We start from the raw sequence: 16720 nt of genomic DNA on the forward strand, positions 1-16720 counted from the left end.
AACCCCCGAGCTGACACTAAAACTGTTTTCAGACTTCCAGAGGCATCTATTTACAACAAATTACGCGTCTGACACGCTCCCAGTTGATCTCGCTTTGCGCTGATAAAATGTTTAATAAGCTGCCGTTTCTAAGCAACAAATCCAATTGTTATCCTGCTGAAAAGCAAAACCAAAAAAAAAAAAAAAAACTAGTGCAAAATGAAGCTGACCTCTCAATGTCAATGTCATCATACCATAAAAGACTTTAGGGCATTGTGAGATAAACATTGTTTAGTGAAACCTAGCGGGGCCATGCAGTGGCCACAACAAAAAACCCAGACAAACAAAAACTGGGCTAAAAACAAACAAGTGTCAGAGAGGGAAAACAAGATCTGAACATCCAGTCAGAGCCACTGACGGGTAATCCTGAAGATGTGCGTGCACACACATGACCAGAGGTTTGGGTTTAAGTCAGAGCACACGTTCTGTTGTTTCCACCGCTGTAATCCTCTCAGAGATAAAAAGAAAAGAAAAAGAAAAGACTCTCAGTGATGTTCCACCAATCCGCCCAGGAGTGAGATTGGGCTGCTTTGAGATTGTATTTAGGGAGAAATACATACACCACTAAAACACAATAGCAATAGGAAGTGATAGCGTCCTTTCTCAAAACTCATTCATCTATACTGTGTATTAACTTTAAAGATAAATCCAAGCGAAATTGTACATAAAGTAACTTGATGGACGAACACACTATAGACACACTGTTACGTTCAACAACAGAAAAAAAACGAGGAGCTAGACCAGCGTCTGAGGGCCGACACGCTCAGCATTTCGTACCGTGTCCAATTGTGTTTGTCACGTAAAGTCCAGAATATTTGGTTAGCGAGAGTAGACCTTGATTCTGGGACGCTTCACTGGCACAGTTGGAACTAAAATAATCTTCGTGCGCTTTCATATTCTAGTGCAGTTTCCAATAAAGTCCTACATTTCCCCACAATTCTTAGTGCTTCTCTGTAGTCCTTGTACTCTTTCTGTTTTAAAGGTCTCATACCTTTGTAGCTCATCTGCCAATCTGTCATCTAAGCTCGTCTTTATCTCTTCCGCTCCGTTTCACCTGGTGATTGAAATATGGGTCGGTGTGGCATTTAATGCTGGTCGATACATGCGAGCAGTGTTTTGTGCGACACCAAGTATGCTGACAAGTCTGCATGGCCGTAAAATCTGAGTATTGCACTTAACTGGCCTGGCGGACTCCGAGCGGATCGCCGCTCGAGTATGTTTGAGCCTTAACGGGTGCATTCATACCAACAAACCCTAGATCATTTAAAAACGCTCAAGGATTCTTTTGCTTGGATAGTCTGCCTCGTTTGGACGGTGTGAAAACACAAAGTCTAGAGCGGATCAAATTCTAAAGCGATTGTTTCTACCAGTCTCAGAGCGTTTCCAATTGATGCCGAGAGTGATTAGGTACGCTGTGAACGCAAGCGCGCGGAGCGGACTAAAAACAGGAAGTATATCAGAGATGATGCCTAGTGCCGACGGACAGCGCAAAACTACAACTTATTGCTCTACGTTGTTCAATATTGTGAAAAAACAAACAAAAAAGGCAGAAGTTTCTGCCCACTCAGGCGCTCGCTTTGACCCATAGATGAGAGCCTCCCATTTGGGTTTCTGTTGCTCTGGCTCGAGCTGTTAGCTCATGCAACTGCACCAGAGGATTTGGAGCAGATCAGAAGTTGTGCTCTGAATGTAAACACAGCCAAACCAATGAGATAAAATGATCAGCTGTCCTGAGCCCATTTGGACCGAGTCTGGGACTAAACCATTGTGTAAATACCCTAAAACATATTGATGTCGTATGTATCGTGCAACCATCTCTCTAATACAATAACAGCAATGTTGACGACATTGACGGGTTCAGAGGACGGTATCTGAACAACACACAGCAAACACCTTGCTTATTGTGGACAACACGCCATGTGTAAATCAACATGTATCGGAGGAAACAGAGCCTGAGTTTGCTTGTGGATCTTTTTGTGCTTTAGCTGCTTAGTACAATTTGCAGTAACATAACATAACAAGCATGCAAACAGGTGTTTGTTATAATCAAGTGAAAAAAATGAAGAAAAGCCCAACCACATTCCCATGGATATTTTCAAAACCAAGAAGCATGATCACTAATTTAATTGTCACATTGATGAACCACCAGAGAACGCCTTCAAATGTAACGTAACATAGCAAGCATCATGTGCAAATGAATTTGTAAACATGCATTTAAATGACATTATTAATAATCCATTAACATTACAGATTATGGATAAAGAAGGCATATTGCTTCTTTTGATTTACTTCAACGATGGTTAGTTTTTCTTCATCGTGTCTGAGTAAATCTGTTAATCTGCCACTGAGAGCCACACTGCCATCTATGGTTGTTGGTGGTACTGCCAACAAAAGGCTCCATCTGCATCTGTATTTAAATTTGGGCAGAAATGGGTCTAAAGAAGCCACAATTTAGGATAATTGCAAAGAACTGTATCCAGAGTTTTCAATATCTTTGGTGAATAAAATGAAAAGATATGACACGTGTAGATGGAAGGCCAACCTGCATAGAGTTTTTTAAAATATCCGGGTCAGTGTGGTCGGAGCGTTTCACTCTCTTACATGAGTTTCTCTTTTATTCACACACCCCAGCGACCTCTTTCATTGTGTGTTTAAAAAAAAAAAAGGATCTTGATCTAATGGTACATATGTGGATTCACTCAAAGAGCATTTGCAGAGATTTAAAAAAATTGTCCATTATAGGCTCACCTTGAAAAAAGATGTAAAATCACATTGTTCAGATAAGAAGGGAAAACCACCGCCAACAGTGAACTGCAACTATGAAGCAAACAGGAAATAAATATCCCCATATCATCGTTATGTACAAACTCTTCAATATGAAGAGATCCCAATAAAACACTTTACTTTTGTTTCAAACTTCCACACATGGGAGAAAATGAGCCTCATGCGACTCTCGTCCCACATGTTTCCTCATACAAATCCCTCTATTCTCGAACAGAGATCCTACCACGTCTTTCTTCCTGAAATGAAGTTGAAGATAAGTACCGGTTCGTAGATTCCAATAAACAACAGTTTTCTCCTTTCTTGTGAATCAGGATTGATGCCTCAAAATTGGAGACAAGTTTTCAGTGTCCAGTGTTGGTCTAAAAAGTAACGCCTTAAAGTGAATTTTCCTCTCAGCGACGCCTTCGTTTCGGAAGATATGAAGCTCTAGATTGGAGTTTCCTGTCAGGCCAAGCAGACACTAAATTGACCAAACTTGTTCTTAAAAACACACAAAGTGGTTGAATTCTCCAAAATGCAGCAAACGTAAGCAAAGAAGAAATGCTGTGAAAAACAGCCTCTTCTTCACAATCCACATGCCAGGTGTGTATTTAAAGTGAATCTGCTAAACAGATTCAGTAGGAGATTGGTCATCAGCGTTGGGCCTCATCGATTGCACGCTGGTCAGGATTTTCTTCTGGTGTCCGGCCAACAACACTCCGATTCTCTGCAGATCTCTGCAAGAACACAAACACAAACAGGGAAAATGATTCAACATCCATGAGATATAACAGTTTGTTTTTTTTACCTGCAGACGATAGCAATGCTGGAAGTCTGTTTTAATCCAATGCTTTCAATATCTCCTAATATCACTGTAGATTTGTGTAGATATAAGTAATATTTTTTTTTTGTTTATTTTTCGTTCACTCATTAAAACAAGGCTTTACACAGAAAAGCAAAAAAGCAAATAATGTCTATACATAATGACTGAAGGGGTTAAGGCTGTAGTATATTACTTATTGATGCCTTACCCCATGAAAACAATTGTTAAAAAATACACAGAACCAAACAGAAAGCAAAAGGCTGACAAATTATATAGGGATGTCCCGATACAACTTTTTCACTAACGATATGATACCGATATTGCAGCTTTGCGTATCGGCCGATACCGATACTGATCAAGTGAGCAAACAACCACTACACCAAATATAACCCCCCCTGCGATATCAGCACAAATCATACATACTTTTATTACTTATTTTGTAGTGTTGAATGTTAGAAAAGGCTTGATCATGTGATGTTACTCAAACAGAGAACAATAGTCAGCAACAGTAGGTTAATTTGTTGGAGTGTGAACCACAGTCACCGATGAATAGAAATGCTGGAGCGGAAAATTTTATTGGAGAACGTATATCGGTGATTTTACATGCAGTCCGATAAAATCCGATATTAATTTTCTGGCTGATATCGGACCAATATCAAATGGAATCGGGACACCTCTAAAATTATAACAGCTTACAAACAACAAATGTACCCAAGTAATTATTTGGCCATTTTGAAATGTAATAAAAAAATACTTTCTTTTAACTTTAAAGCTTTTTTATTAATTTTATTTATTTATTTTTTTTAATTATAGAAACACATGAGTTAAGCATAGAATCTCAAAATGTCTAAGAATTCCCATCAACGCTGTTGTTATGAGGGTGATACACTATGTAGCTTTTCTAACTATTGTCTTTATCTGTGATCCACAGTGTGTTTAACTCACTCTGCTGTGATTTGTGTAACAAGTGGTAAAGAGTTGAAACCCGAGAGCAGGAACGAGTCTCTGTACTGACTCATCTTCAGTGCAGTCAGCCAGTCCTCCACTGAGCTCACTCTGCTCAGGTCTGGAGCTCCTCGGTCCAGTAGGGGATGATGTGGAGGCCTGCAGAGTGCACATATCAGAGGATTGTGTCAGAAAGACAATATGTTTACCGCCGTATTTGTGTATGTAAATGTCTTTGTGTCCCTGCTAACCCGAGACCGATGTTGTTGGTGCCCGCTTTGAGAGACGCAGGGTTGCGGATCATCTTGTCCAACATGCTAACGATGTCGTGGAACTTTGGCCGTGCATTCCTGTCCTTCTGCCAGCAGTCCAGCATCAGCTGGTGCAGAACCACCGGACAGTCCATGGGAGCTGGCAGCCTGAAGTCCTGCTCGATGGCGTTTATCACCTGCGATACATCAGAGGAGGGAAGAAGAGGGAGGGGAAATATAATGACATCAACAACTCACTGAACATGGTGAAGGACAAGGAAATCTATGGAGCTGTTTTGGAACTGAGCAAAGGTCAAATATGTGAACAAAGACTTTATGATTACGTTATGAAGCTCCTTTTGGACACGGCTGTAATAAAAAAGGACTTTATAGGTTAACAAAACATATAGACAGAGAAACAGAGCCAAACAACCACCAACTCAGCGATCGTACAACCTAGGGTCTAAAGTCTGAATCCCTCACCCCGTCCCTCAGTAACCTGAGCCAACAGCTATTCCTGAATCTGATACCAGGGAAACACTGGAACTGAAGAACTATAATTAAATAGAACATGACATAATATGATTAAACATATATAGATCAAAGTAAGATAGGAGTACTCAGAGTGCAAACATCCAGCATGCAGGCAGTTACCTCAATCAGTGATCCTATCCCCATTAATAACCACACAGTAGGTCCAAATGTATGGACACCCCATTTGTTTTGAAAATTAGTGATGATGAAATGAGCAATCCAGATCTGACCCAGGTGGAGTAACTGAGGACCCAACGTAACATAACCAAAGAACGGTCAATTACAAACAGATATACATTTTTGACATTTCGTCAATGATGAGATATAGGGACTTTTAAAATGTTGAGACTGAGCCAGAATCAGTATATTTATCAGGATCTGCTGCAAAATGTAATGTGATTTTCTGTCAAAATCCATTATGTGCTTTTGACGTAATCCTGCTCACTGACAAACAAATAAGTAAACGCTGGTGAAAATATGACTTAGTTGGCGAAGGTAAAAATAATTAGGAAAAGGTGGAACAAAAACAAATTGATAAAATAAAAAAAGGTTTTTGGGCAGATCTGGAATTCGGAAAAAACAAGCTTTGAGTGTGTGAGCCTCAGTGGATCTGCTGCTGTTTAGTGCTCTCAGTGTTATGTACAGTATGCTGCTGATAGCGGTAGTCATAACATAGTGGAGCCTCCTCAGGCAGAGACCTTGGTCAATGCCATCAGTCCGATGGTATCTGGCCTGCTGAGGGCAGTCTGACCAAACTAACCAGGAGAGAGTTCTGTAATTAATAATAATAATAATAATAATAATTTAGCCTTTATTGTAATATACGTACAGGTACATACACAAAATTTGTTCTCTGCATTTAACCCATCCCTGACGAGCAGTGGGCAGCCACAGTGCGGTGCTCGGGGAGCAGTTGGGGATTAAGAGACTTGCTCAACATCACACAGTGTTGGCCCGGGTGAGACTCGAACTGGCAACCCTCCGATTACAAGCCTGCTGTCCTATATTACAATTCCCTCTTTGTTAATAAACAATCTATTATTTTCAACACAAATATATATGAATTACAGAATCATTGACGAGCCCACAACTGTTGTGGTGGTTTGGATGAATGAGAGAGACTCCAGCTTTAGGGTTGCTGGTCAGATGCGGACACAGTTTATTTGGTCAAAGGGTTTTGGGGAACAGACAGGTCTGGGATTCTGAGGTAAACAAGCTTTCAGTATGTGTCTCTCAGTGGATCTGCTGTTGTTTCGTGCTCTCAGGGTTATGTATGTATGTTGAATGCCTAGCGGAGCCTCCTCAGGCAGAGACCTTGGTGAATACTATCAGTGTAAGATATCTGGCCTGCTTAGGGCAATCTGACCAGAACTAACCAGGAGAGAGTTCTGTAATTACATATCACGTCCCCATCATGTTCTCCCTCTGTGTGTAGTTGCAGGAAGATAATTCGACCTGGTTAACAACACAGATAGTAAGCAGTGCTCCTGCTTTGAAGTGATGACTCATCACTTCCTGGTAGAAATGGACCGTCCTCCATTTCAGGGGAACGATCCCTTCTGCTTCAGATTTATTTAACACGGTTCAAAACATAAAAGCCCAGAGAAGGTTTAGAGGATCTAATTTCAGTTTGACAACTTCATCCCGGCACAGAGTGCAGCCACGCAGCGTCTCCAGATATTTATCTAGCAGCAGCAGCAGTAAAGTCTACTGCAGCCGCTAACATCACAGCAGGCGGTCCCTTACGATGTTTGCTTCCATTACACCAGCACACACACATCCTCCAAAGTGATAATGGGATGTGAAACGAGGTTGTGCTAAAAGTGTGTAAAATATTTCCAAGGACACACACTTAGCTTTAGTGCATTTTAAAAACTGAGTGAAACCCACCTGATAAAGAATGAAAGGCAGGAAATCCAGCTCAGATGTGGATCTGCTTCCAGCTGCAGGAAAGTTAAAGTCCTTCTTTTAAATGTTTGTGCAATTATGATTAGACATCTAAACCTCCCAGTGCAGAGTGTGTGCATGGAAACTATTTTCACTAAATCTAACTTTAGTATGTCTCCAGCTTTAGGATTACAGCTATTTAAACCTTATATTGGTAGCTTTGAAAACTGCAGATGCACACATCCATCAAATGATCTATTATTGCTGTTGACTCTTGTTAGGTATCGATACATTAAGCCTGATTGTATGAAATAACCTACAGAAGTCCAGTTTTGAACCATGTTTCATTAAGTGGACAAACTACTTTAAATAAAAAAAAATGTATACAGTACCTTTTAAAATGTGAAAACTGCCTCTTCTGGCTCAGGAATGGGAAACTTTGATTTTACTGTCATTTTGTGTATTCTTCTCTCATTTAGTGTGTTGTTGTACTAAATTTTGTGTGTTACTTTGTATTATTTTCTTTAGTGTGTTCTGCTGTTATTTTGTGTATTTTTGTTGCTGATTGTATGTTTTTTTTAGGGTATCAATACCTCCGCCAAGCACGAAGCACAGAGCGTTTGTCTGTCTGTCTGTCTGTTTGTCTGTTAGCAAGATAACTTGAAAGGTTCTGAACAGATTTGGATGACATTTACAGGAAATGTTGACAATGGGACAAGGAACAGGTGATTTTGGTGATATTCTGGATTACCAAAAATGAGAAAATACCAAATACCAAAAAAAGGGAAATAGGAGCTGTGCCTGAGCGCGGTGGCTTATGGGTAGTGGTAGGAAAGTGCATTGTGTGTATGTCCCGCTCAGTACTCGTGTTGTACTTGGCGGAGGTCTGCGCTCACCGAGTGCTCTGATTTAGTAATATTTCTCTAATTTTGTGTGTTTATGGTGTTAATTTGTGTATTTTTGTTGTTGATTGTGTGTTCTTGGTATTATTTAAAATTCCCTCTCATTTTGTGTGTTTTTGTTCTAATTGTGTGTGTTTGTTGTGATTTTTGTGTATTTTTATTGTTTATTATCTCTAATTTTGTGTTTTTATTGTTGTTTGTGTGTTCTTGGTTTCATTAAGTCTACTTTTCTCTCATTTTGTGTGTTTTTGTTGTCGCTTTTGTTGTGTGTTTTGTTGTCATTTTCTGTATTTTTGTTGTTGTGTGTTCTTGGTATCATTTTGCATATTTTACTCTCATTTTGTGTGTTTCTTGAGGTATGTTGTATACTTTTTTTCCCCCAATTAGTATATTTTTCTGCTATTTTGTGTTTTTAATTGTTGTTTTTGTGGTCTTGGTTTAATTTACTGTATTTTTCTCTCATTTTGTGTTTTTAATTTCATTTTCGTTGTTGTCTTTGTTGTGTGTTTTGCACATTTTTCTGTACTTTTATAGACAATTTGTGTCTTTTTCTGTCATTTGGTGTGTTTTTGGAGTCATTTTGTGTCTTGACTTTTGGGGGCCGCACAAAATCAGACAAAGGGCCGCATGTGGCCCCTGGGCCGCATTGGTTGCTTATATTGGGCTTAGAACTACCTGCTGCACAATGGTCAGATTTTTGCTGCTAAGGCAAACTATTGTTTAACAGAAAACCCCTCCGGTAAGCCTAAAAAACCAACTTCATGGTTTTTTTTCTATCAGTTGGTCCGTGCCAGGGGACCTGTGAGCCAACCTCGTGGTAATCTGAGGCAAGGCGTTGCTTCAACTCCTGTAAAAGCAGTGCCAGAGATTTGTCTGCTCGCTGCGTGAACTCTACATGACCCCGGCACACTTCTCCAGCTTTGTGCTGCATAAATTCCCTCTCAGCGCCGCTGTCAATCAAAACAGTAGTAAATGTGATGAAACATCACAGGTTTCTTTCATGATTAATTCATGTTGAACACAGCAACTGCAGTGGCTCCACTGACAGCTTTACCACATCGGGTTCTTTGAAATTGTGTGCGTGTGTGTGTGTGTGTGTGTACGCCTACACATTCTGCTTACATGTGTGTGGTCTCACAGCATGTGTGTGAGCTTCATGCAAAGGTAATGCTCGACTAGGGGTGTGCATTGAAATGAATCTGACGATACGATATTATTCACGATTTTCATGTCCTGATACGATATATCCTGATAACTTCACCTTTACAAGCACAAAATGGCAATATGGCATACAGTTATTCTTTATTTGTTTTAAACTTGCGAGAACAAGTAAATGGTAACTAAATAAAATATAAAAAAACAGTGGTATGTTTATCAAACTGTCAAATTACATTTTATTTTGACGAGATTTGTATTTGAGAAAGTGAAAGTATAGAATACAGTTGTTAAAAATTGTGTGTGTTTTTTTTAGGAAGATTTAAAAACATATTTTAAATAAGTCATTTTTTTTTAATCACTAGACATTTTATGTGACCCATATTAAATTCCAGGTGACCTCAAGGTTGTAAGACACTGGCTTAGAGCCATCAGATTGAAGCCAAATCCTCTATATACTGTAAAGCATAAAGCTTCATGTTTTCAAACGCTTACTGATTTCCTTTTGGTTTAAACCAGGGCTCTCCAACAGGGGGGTCGCGAGCAACCGGTAGCTTGCCAAGCAAATCCAAAATATAAAGAAAAAAAAAGAAACTACCCTATGCATAAACAAAACCTCACTCATAACAAACTATCTACTTACTGCAACTCTCTAGATCTATCTATCCACCACCCCGACCCCAAAATGGTATAAAGATAATAAATTCTATCCGAGCAAAGGCCAAACAACACCAATGTTTCAAGTTATTTTTGGAAGAACTGTCATCAGAATATGGCAATCTTTTGCTGCATACAGAAATCAGATGACTTATCAGAAGAAAAGTCCTGCATGGTTTTTTAGCCCTTCTGACACAGATCAAAGCTTTCATGGAAGCAAGAAATGAGGATACAACGCTTCTGTCTGACACTGAATGACTACTGGACCTGGCACTTCTAGCAGATGTGACAGAGAAATTAAACAACCTGAACTGTGAATTGCAAGGCAAGGGGAAGACAATCAGTGACATGATTAGTGCTGTCAAGGCTTTCAAAGCAAAACTGGGCCTGTTTCTCCAACAAGTGAAGAATAGGAAGATGCAGCACTCTGTGCTCAAAATGCTGGAAGAGAATCATGCTGCGTCTGGGGCCATGGACGTCCAGATTTACATAGACCTCTTAACCAGGCTGGTTGAGGAGTTTGAGAGCAGATTCACAGACTTTGTGAGGCTGGAGCCCAGTGCACACATTTCATGGATGTGGACTTACAGTATCTGACATTTCTGAACAGATTGCTGAGGTGTTCAGTCTCAGTGCTGTTGATTTGGAAATAGAAATTCTCAGTCTGCAAAATGACATCCAGTTGATGTCACAAGTCTGCTGTTGATTTCTGGAAGCTTGTGGATACAAAGAAGTACCCCAACATGAGCCATGAACTGTGCTACCCTGTTTGGCTCAACATACCTGTGCGAATCTGCCTTTTCTGACATGATTTTTATCAAGTCCAAGTTCAGAACTTGTCTTACTGATGCACACCTGGATGACTGCATCAGAGGGAATCTCCCAGATTACAGTGCCCTAGTCAACAACATACAGTGTCAGAAATCTCATTAAACGTAAGCACTTAATATTAAAATGTGCTAATATACACTGCAAAAACAAAACAAAAATAAGTGTAGTAGAAGTAGCTCGCGACTTGTTTTATTTTTTGAAAGTAGCTCTCATCCTAAACAAGGTTGTAAACTCCTGGTTTAAACAGTCAACATTTTCCAAATATTACCTAAAGCACTTTTTAGTTTTTCAACTGAAATTTTAAATGTTTGTTGACAATATATAACAGACAAGGGCCACATGCCACACCAGATGCGGCCCACGGTCTCATTTTTCATGGCCCCTAAAGTAAATGCGCAAAATGACTCCAAAAATCACATAAAATTACAAAACAAATGGTAAAATGGTAAATGGACTAGATTTATATAGCGCTTTATCACCACACTGAAGCAGTCTCAAAGCGCTTTACATATCAGCTCATTCACCCAATCACTCTCACATTCACACACCAGTGGGACAGGACTGCCATGCAAGGCACTAGTCAACACTGGGAGCAACTTAGGGTTCAGTGTCTTGCCCAGTGACACTTCGACACATAGTCAGGTACTGGGATCGAACCCCCAACCTCTCGATCAGAAGACGACCCACTACCACCTGAGCCACGGTCGCCCCAAATGCACAAAATTACAGAAAAAATACACAAAAAACAGCAACAATACAGAATATTACTCGGAAAACACATAAGATGCAACAAAAAACATAAATGTGTATAAATATGTAAAAAATATACAAAATGACAACATAAATACACAAAATGAATAAATAAAACTGTTGAAATGCTGACGTGAATAAGACAATCACATTTTTATTGCCCCTCCCTGTGATTAAATGTGCCCATCCCTGATGTAAACACCACAAACGCCTCATGTGTAGATCATGCAGCAAAACGCACACACTGTACAGATGGTTCCTGTACAGTTGCTGGTTCAAAAGGAAGATTTCCCCAGTAAGAAAAATGGTCCTTAAGAGTTTAGTTCAGAAGTTCAGGGAAAAAAACATTTATGGGAATTGATGTCCTCATTTTCCGTGTGTTTTCCTAGCCGTGTAGACGCCCTGCTGTGAGCACGGAGAAGAAAACCGACAAGAGTGCCTACACACACACGCATGTACACACATGTACACACCGCTTTACAGTGACAGACTTCAGACCGTTCCCTTCATGCCACACACATGCATGGTTGACTCACGTCTTGGTTGCTCATATCCCAGTACGGTCTTTCTCCGTATGACATCACCTCCCAGGTGACGATCCCATAACTCCACACATCTGAGGCCGAGGTGAACTTCCTGTAGGCGATCGCCTCTGGTGCCGTCCATCGAACAGGGATTTTACCCCCCTGAGAGAAACATGATTAAAGATACAACATGAAGACGTCATTTCTTATTTAACTGGCTTTACACTAGAGCTGGGCGATACGGACCAAAACTCATATCTTTATATTTCTTCTCAAAATGGCGATATACACAATATAAATCTCAATATTTTTAATTCAAATAAAGTCTGACCAGAAAAACAATTCTGGGTTAAATTTGTTGATGTAAAATGTCACACAGGCACATTTATGAACAAATAGCTGCACATTATGTGTCACTTTTATATATCGCCAAAATAGAACATTTGATATTATATTGAATCTTGACATATTGCCCGGCCCTACTTTACACCAGACGTTTTTAACTAGTGGGTCGGGAACCAAAAGTGCTTCGCAGAGTTGTTCTCAGTGGGTCTTTGAAAGGGCTTCGAACAGTAGGGTTGGGACGATACACTGAGTTCTGGCAGCTGATATTATATGATGTTTGACTTTGAAACAGTTTTGAATTTCAGGTAAAAAAAACAAAAACATGTTAAAATATTACATTTTCCGTGTGTGTGTGTGTGTGTGTCCACGTGAACTAGCTGCACCTTGGACTATAGACTATATTTTCACACAAGATCAAAAAGTTAAAACCACCCACCATCGTGGGAGGTTTTTCACACTAGAAGCTGCTCTGTGTGGATGCTGCATCAGTGTTTTTAGTGTGTGTGTATGTGTGTTCTCACCAGAGAGCTGGTGTAGGTCGGGTCAGAGGTGTCCTCGTCCTCCAGGTATCGCGATAATCCAAAGTCGGACACTTTACAAACCAAGTTACTGTTGACCAGGATGTTTCTAGCTGCCAGGTCACGGTGAACGTAACTCATCTCTGCCAGGTATCTGCAACATAGACATGATTTATTGTGTACGTGTGTGTACTATAATGCACTATGCACTACAAACTCAATAAGTACATACTGTCTACTATATACTCTAAGTATGGTTAGGATGATGACCATTCCCACTGACGTATACTCCCAAGTTTCCCAAGATACATTTCAAACCAAGAATAATTCAAACCTGAAGCGCATTGAGGCTAAATATCTCTGTTGATTCTCCACCTTTGAAAGTTCTGAAAACATTTTAAGTGAAAAAATGACCAAGTAGAATATCAACATGTTTTAATGTGATCCATAAAACTCATGGAAACACATTTCATGCCGACATTTCCAAAGTTTTCGGAAACAATCCATTGTGCTACTGACAAAACTTGCGGTTAACTTCAAAACAAGAGCCCTGTTTACAAAAGCATTAAAAACTAATGACTAGGAGAGATGCTTTTATTTTGAAAAGGGGATGTTTGATTATTAGCTTGAATTGAAGCTGGTCCCAGGATGATTTTACACACAATGCATCATGAGGCAGTTGAGTATGACGAGTGTGCCCACCGTGCACTACATACTCATTTTGACGTCAGACTTGGTATGAAGTTCAGGATTTTGAACACAGCCAGAGTTTGTCGTTATGTTGACTTAGATCTTACTCTACTTCACAATTTACGTCAGATAAAGGAAAAAAAAGATCAACTTTCTATTTATTGAATACGTTTGTGTGGTGACGTGTGTTTACCTCATTCCTGATGCGATGCCCCTCAGCATGCCAACAAGCTGGATCACTGGAAACTGGCCATCGTTTTGCTGGAAAAGCATAAAAAAGGAAACAAAGTTTTTAGTTCCATGAAGGTTTCCGGTGGTTCCACAGATGAATATCAAAACTTGTTTACATTCCATTTCATTATTTTATATTTTCTCTGGCTTACATACAGTAGATTTATGTAACTTCCTTTAATTTATGTCAAAATTAAAGGCGATAGTGTTTCACTCATGTTTTGCCAGAGTAAAAAATAAACAAAAACTACCTTGAGGCCTTTAGAATCAACAACTCTTAAGTGTCAATTGATTGAATTAGCTAAAAATAAATGCTTATTTTAACCAACCAGACAAATTTCTATTTTTGTAGCTTTCTACTTGCACTGATTGTAAGAATAATTTGCTCTTTGAAGAAAAAAAGAAAATAATGAAAGAGTAAAATGCTACATTCTACTTGTTATGTCTTGTTAAATCATTGAAATATTCTTTACAATTGTTAGTGTGTTGTAGCTGCAGATGCAGACAAAGGACTGCAATTTATTCAAGATACGTGTTACTATTCTCAGAGGCAATGACTCACACACACACTCACACACACAAATAAAAACGCACACACATTCACGCTTGCTGCTGCATTGATCCTCTGGGTCTTATGCCTGCCATTGCATGATGGTCACACTAGGACAGCAACCAGAGAAGGATCGATCTGTGCGTGTGTGTGTGTCGGAGGAATTGTGAGTTATTTGCAGAGGTGTAAAGAGTACTGATATATCCTACTCAAGTAGAAGTACTGTTACTTAATTGAAGTAGAAGTAAGTCATACATTAAAATACTCAAGTACAAGTATAAAGTAGCACAATTAAATAGTACTCAAAGTAACATTTTTCTTTCACCCCCATGTTTATTTGTGGTAATAAATCTTGCCACGGTTCCCTTGCATACAGTAAACATCTCATGTATAAACTTAAAAAGGAAGAGACAAAATCTTGCACAATTGGAACTTAATTTATTTTCCACAAAAGCATCTGTATAAAATAAAAGGTTTGTCAAAACGTACAATTCTTTTTTAAATAAAAATTCTAACTAAAAAAATTCCCAATCGCCAGCATTCAATATTGTTTTGGCGCTTATCTGTTTAATCTGATTGGTTGACTATGATGTGATGCATTTGACTGTTGTCTGGTCATTTAATTTTTTGTAGTTTCACAATGTCCAATGAGCATTTTAAAACAAAAATATATATAATTTACTCAGTAACGGTTGGGTGTAGAAATGTAACAAATGACTTTACATCTTTTAAAATGTACTTAAGTACAAGTAAAGATTTAAAAATATACTCAAAAAAGAACCCATAAAGCAACTCAATTACAGTAACATGAGTACTTGTAATCCATTTGTTTCACCTCTGGTCAATCGATAAAACACACAAACAGACTGACAGACCGTCAGAGAAGAAGACAAAAAACAACAACAAAAACACACAAAGTGACTCCAAAAATACAAAAACACACAAAATGACCACTAAAACACAAAATAACCCCAAAAAACTACAACAAAAACACACAAAATCTACCCAAAAATACATAATTGTTTTCCTCTACCACTTAAATCACTTTTAAAAAATTAATGATTTCCAGTGTGTTTGTTAGTTACCCGCAAAAACGAATCCAGGGCTCCGTTCTCCATGAACTCAGTGATGATCATGGTGGGCCGACTCTTGGTGACCACTCCCTCCAGCCTTATAATGTTGGGTTGATCGAACTGGCCCATGATGGACGCCTCGGCCAGGAAGTCCCGCCTCTGGCGCTCGGAGTAGCCGACCTTTAGGGTCTTAATGGCAACGAGAATTTCCTTTTTCCCCAAAGGTTTCAGGCGACCCTTGTACACCTCGCCGAACTCCCCTTAAAGATGGAATAGTATCAAGATTACCTTACTAGCCTTTAAATACAACTAAACAGAAGAACTAAATATAGCTCTGTGGTTCCTAAACCTGTTCTGCTGCGTAACGTTTAAAGAGTAAAAATTATTCAGGGCCCCCATTGCAACAAGATTTGAACATAATGGGTTAAAAAAAAATGTAACCTTAGTTGAAAAAAGGCAAAAATTGTGACTTCAAAACTCCTACAAATAACATTAAATGCACAATAAATATTTTTATAGTAAAAGGAAGGAACTTTTAGTGCAAATATGTTTTATGTTTATTATGCTCAATAATCAGTGAGGCCATCTTCTCCCCTCTCAGGGGGCGCGCCCCCAGTCTGGAAACCGCTGATACAGCTTAATATAAAAAAAACCCACATATTTGTAACAGGCAACATCAAACCAACAAGTCGGACACTAATTAATATAGCAACCACCCAAACAGTTAACTAACCAACCAACACACCACCAAATGAACACAGAGCAACCACCCAACCCACCAACCAACCAATGAACACACCAACCACACAGCATGTACTTTAAAATACTTGTATCTCGAAAAAATAAATCACTTTACTATTATTATTTAATGTTGATCAAGTAAGTTCCATTGTCCAGAAGTGCCGCCCCCCACCTCATCAACCATGTGTTAATGCACAGATGTTGTTTGTCACAATAAATGCAGCTCGAGGCCATAAAATACAAGTCATTACGGAGTTGAAAAAAAAAAAAAAAAAAGTTTTGTAAAATATGAATGAATGATGGGAATTGGATGACAGTTGGCATCTTTTTTTGACGTGATCTCTGCTTCACATCTCACCGCTCATTAAAAACTGTCTGCCACAGAGACGGATGGAGAACAAAACTGAAAGAAAAGAAGAAGACAAGAAGATGAGAGGGAGGGGAAAAAGTGGGAGAAGGTAGAAAATAGGAAGCAGCTTTGTTTTTGAAAAAGGAGAAACACCACAGAACA

The 16720-nt window shown here is 39.2% G+C and overlaps 1 protein-coding gene across 1 annotated transcript in view; it reads right to left on the reverse strand.

The window, feature by feature from the left end:
- Positions 1-288: 288 nt before the first annotated feature.
- Positions 289-16720, reverse strand: part of LOC114461555 (ephrin type-B receptor 1-like) — a 110103-nt gene continuing 93671 nt past the window's right edge. The window contains exons 14-20 of the mRNA XM_028443725.1: positions 15481-15728; positions 13808-13875; positions 12928-13078; positions 12074-12223; positions 4822-5018; positions 4571-4729; positions 289-3539 (exon numbers count right to left, since the gene is read on the reverse strand). Of these exons, the coding sequence (XP_028299526.1) occupies positions 3428-3539; positions 4571-4729; positions 4822-5018; positions 12074-12223; positions 12928-13078; positions 13808-13875; positions 15481-15728 (1085 nt within the window). The 3' untranslated portion in view covers positions 289-3427. The remainder of the gene's footprint in view (positions 3540-4570; positions 4730-4821; positions 5019-12073; positions 12224-12927; positions 13079-13807; positions 13876-15480; positions 15729-16720) is intronic.

Source organism: Gouania willdenowi, chromosome 4 (assembly GCF_900634775.1).
Source record: "Gouania willdenowi chromosome 4, fGouWil2.1, whole genome shotgun sequence".
Lineage (NCBI taxonomy): Eukaryota > Metazoa > Chordata > Actinopteri > Blenniiformes > Gobiesocidae > Gouania > Gouania willdenowi.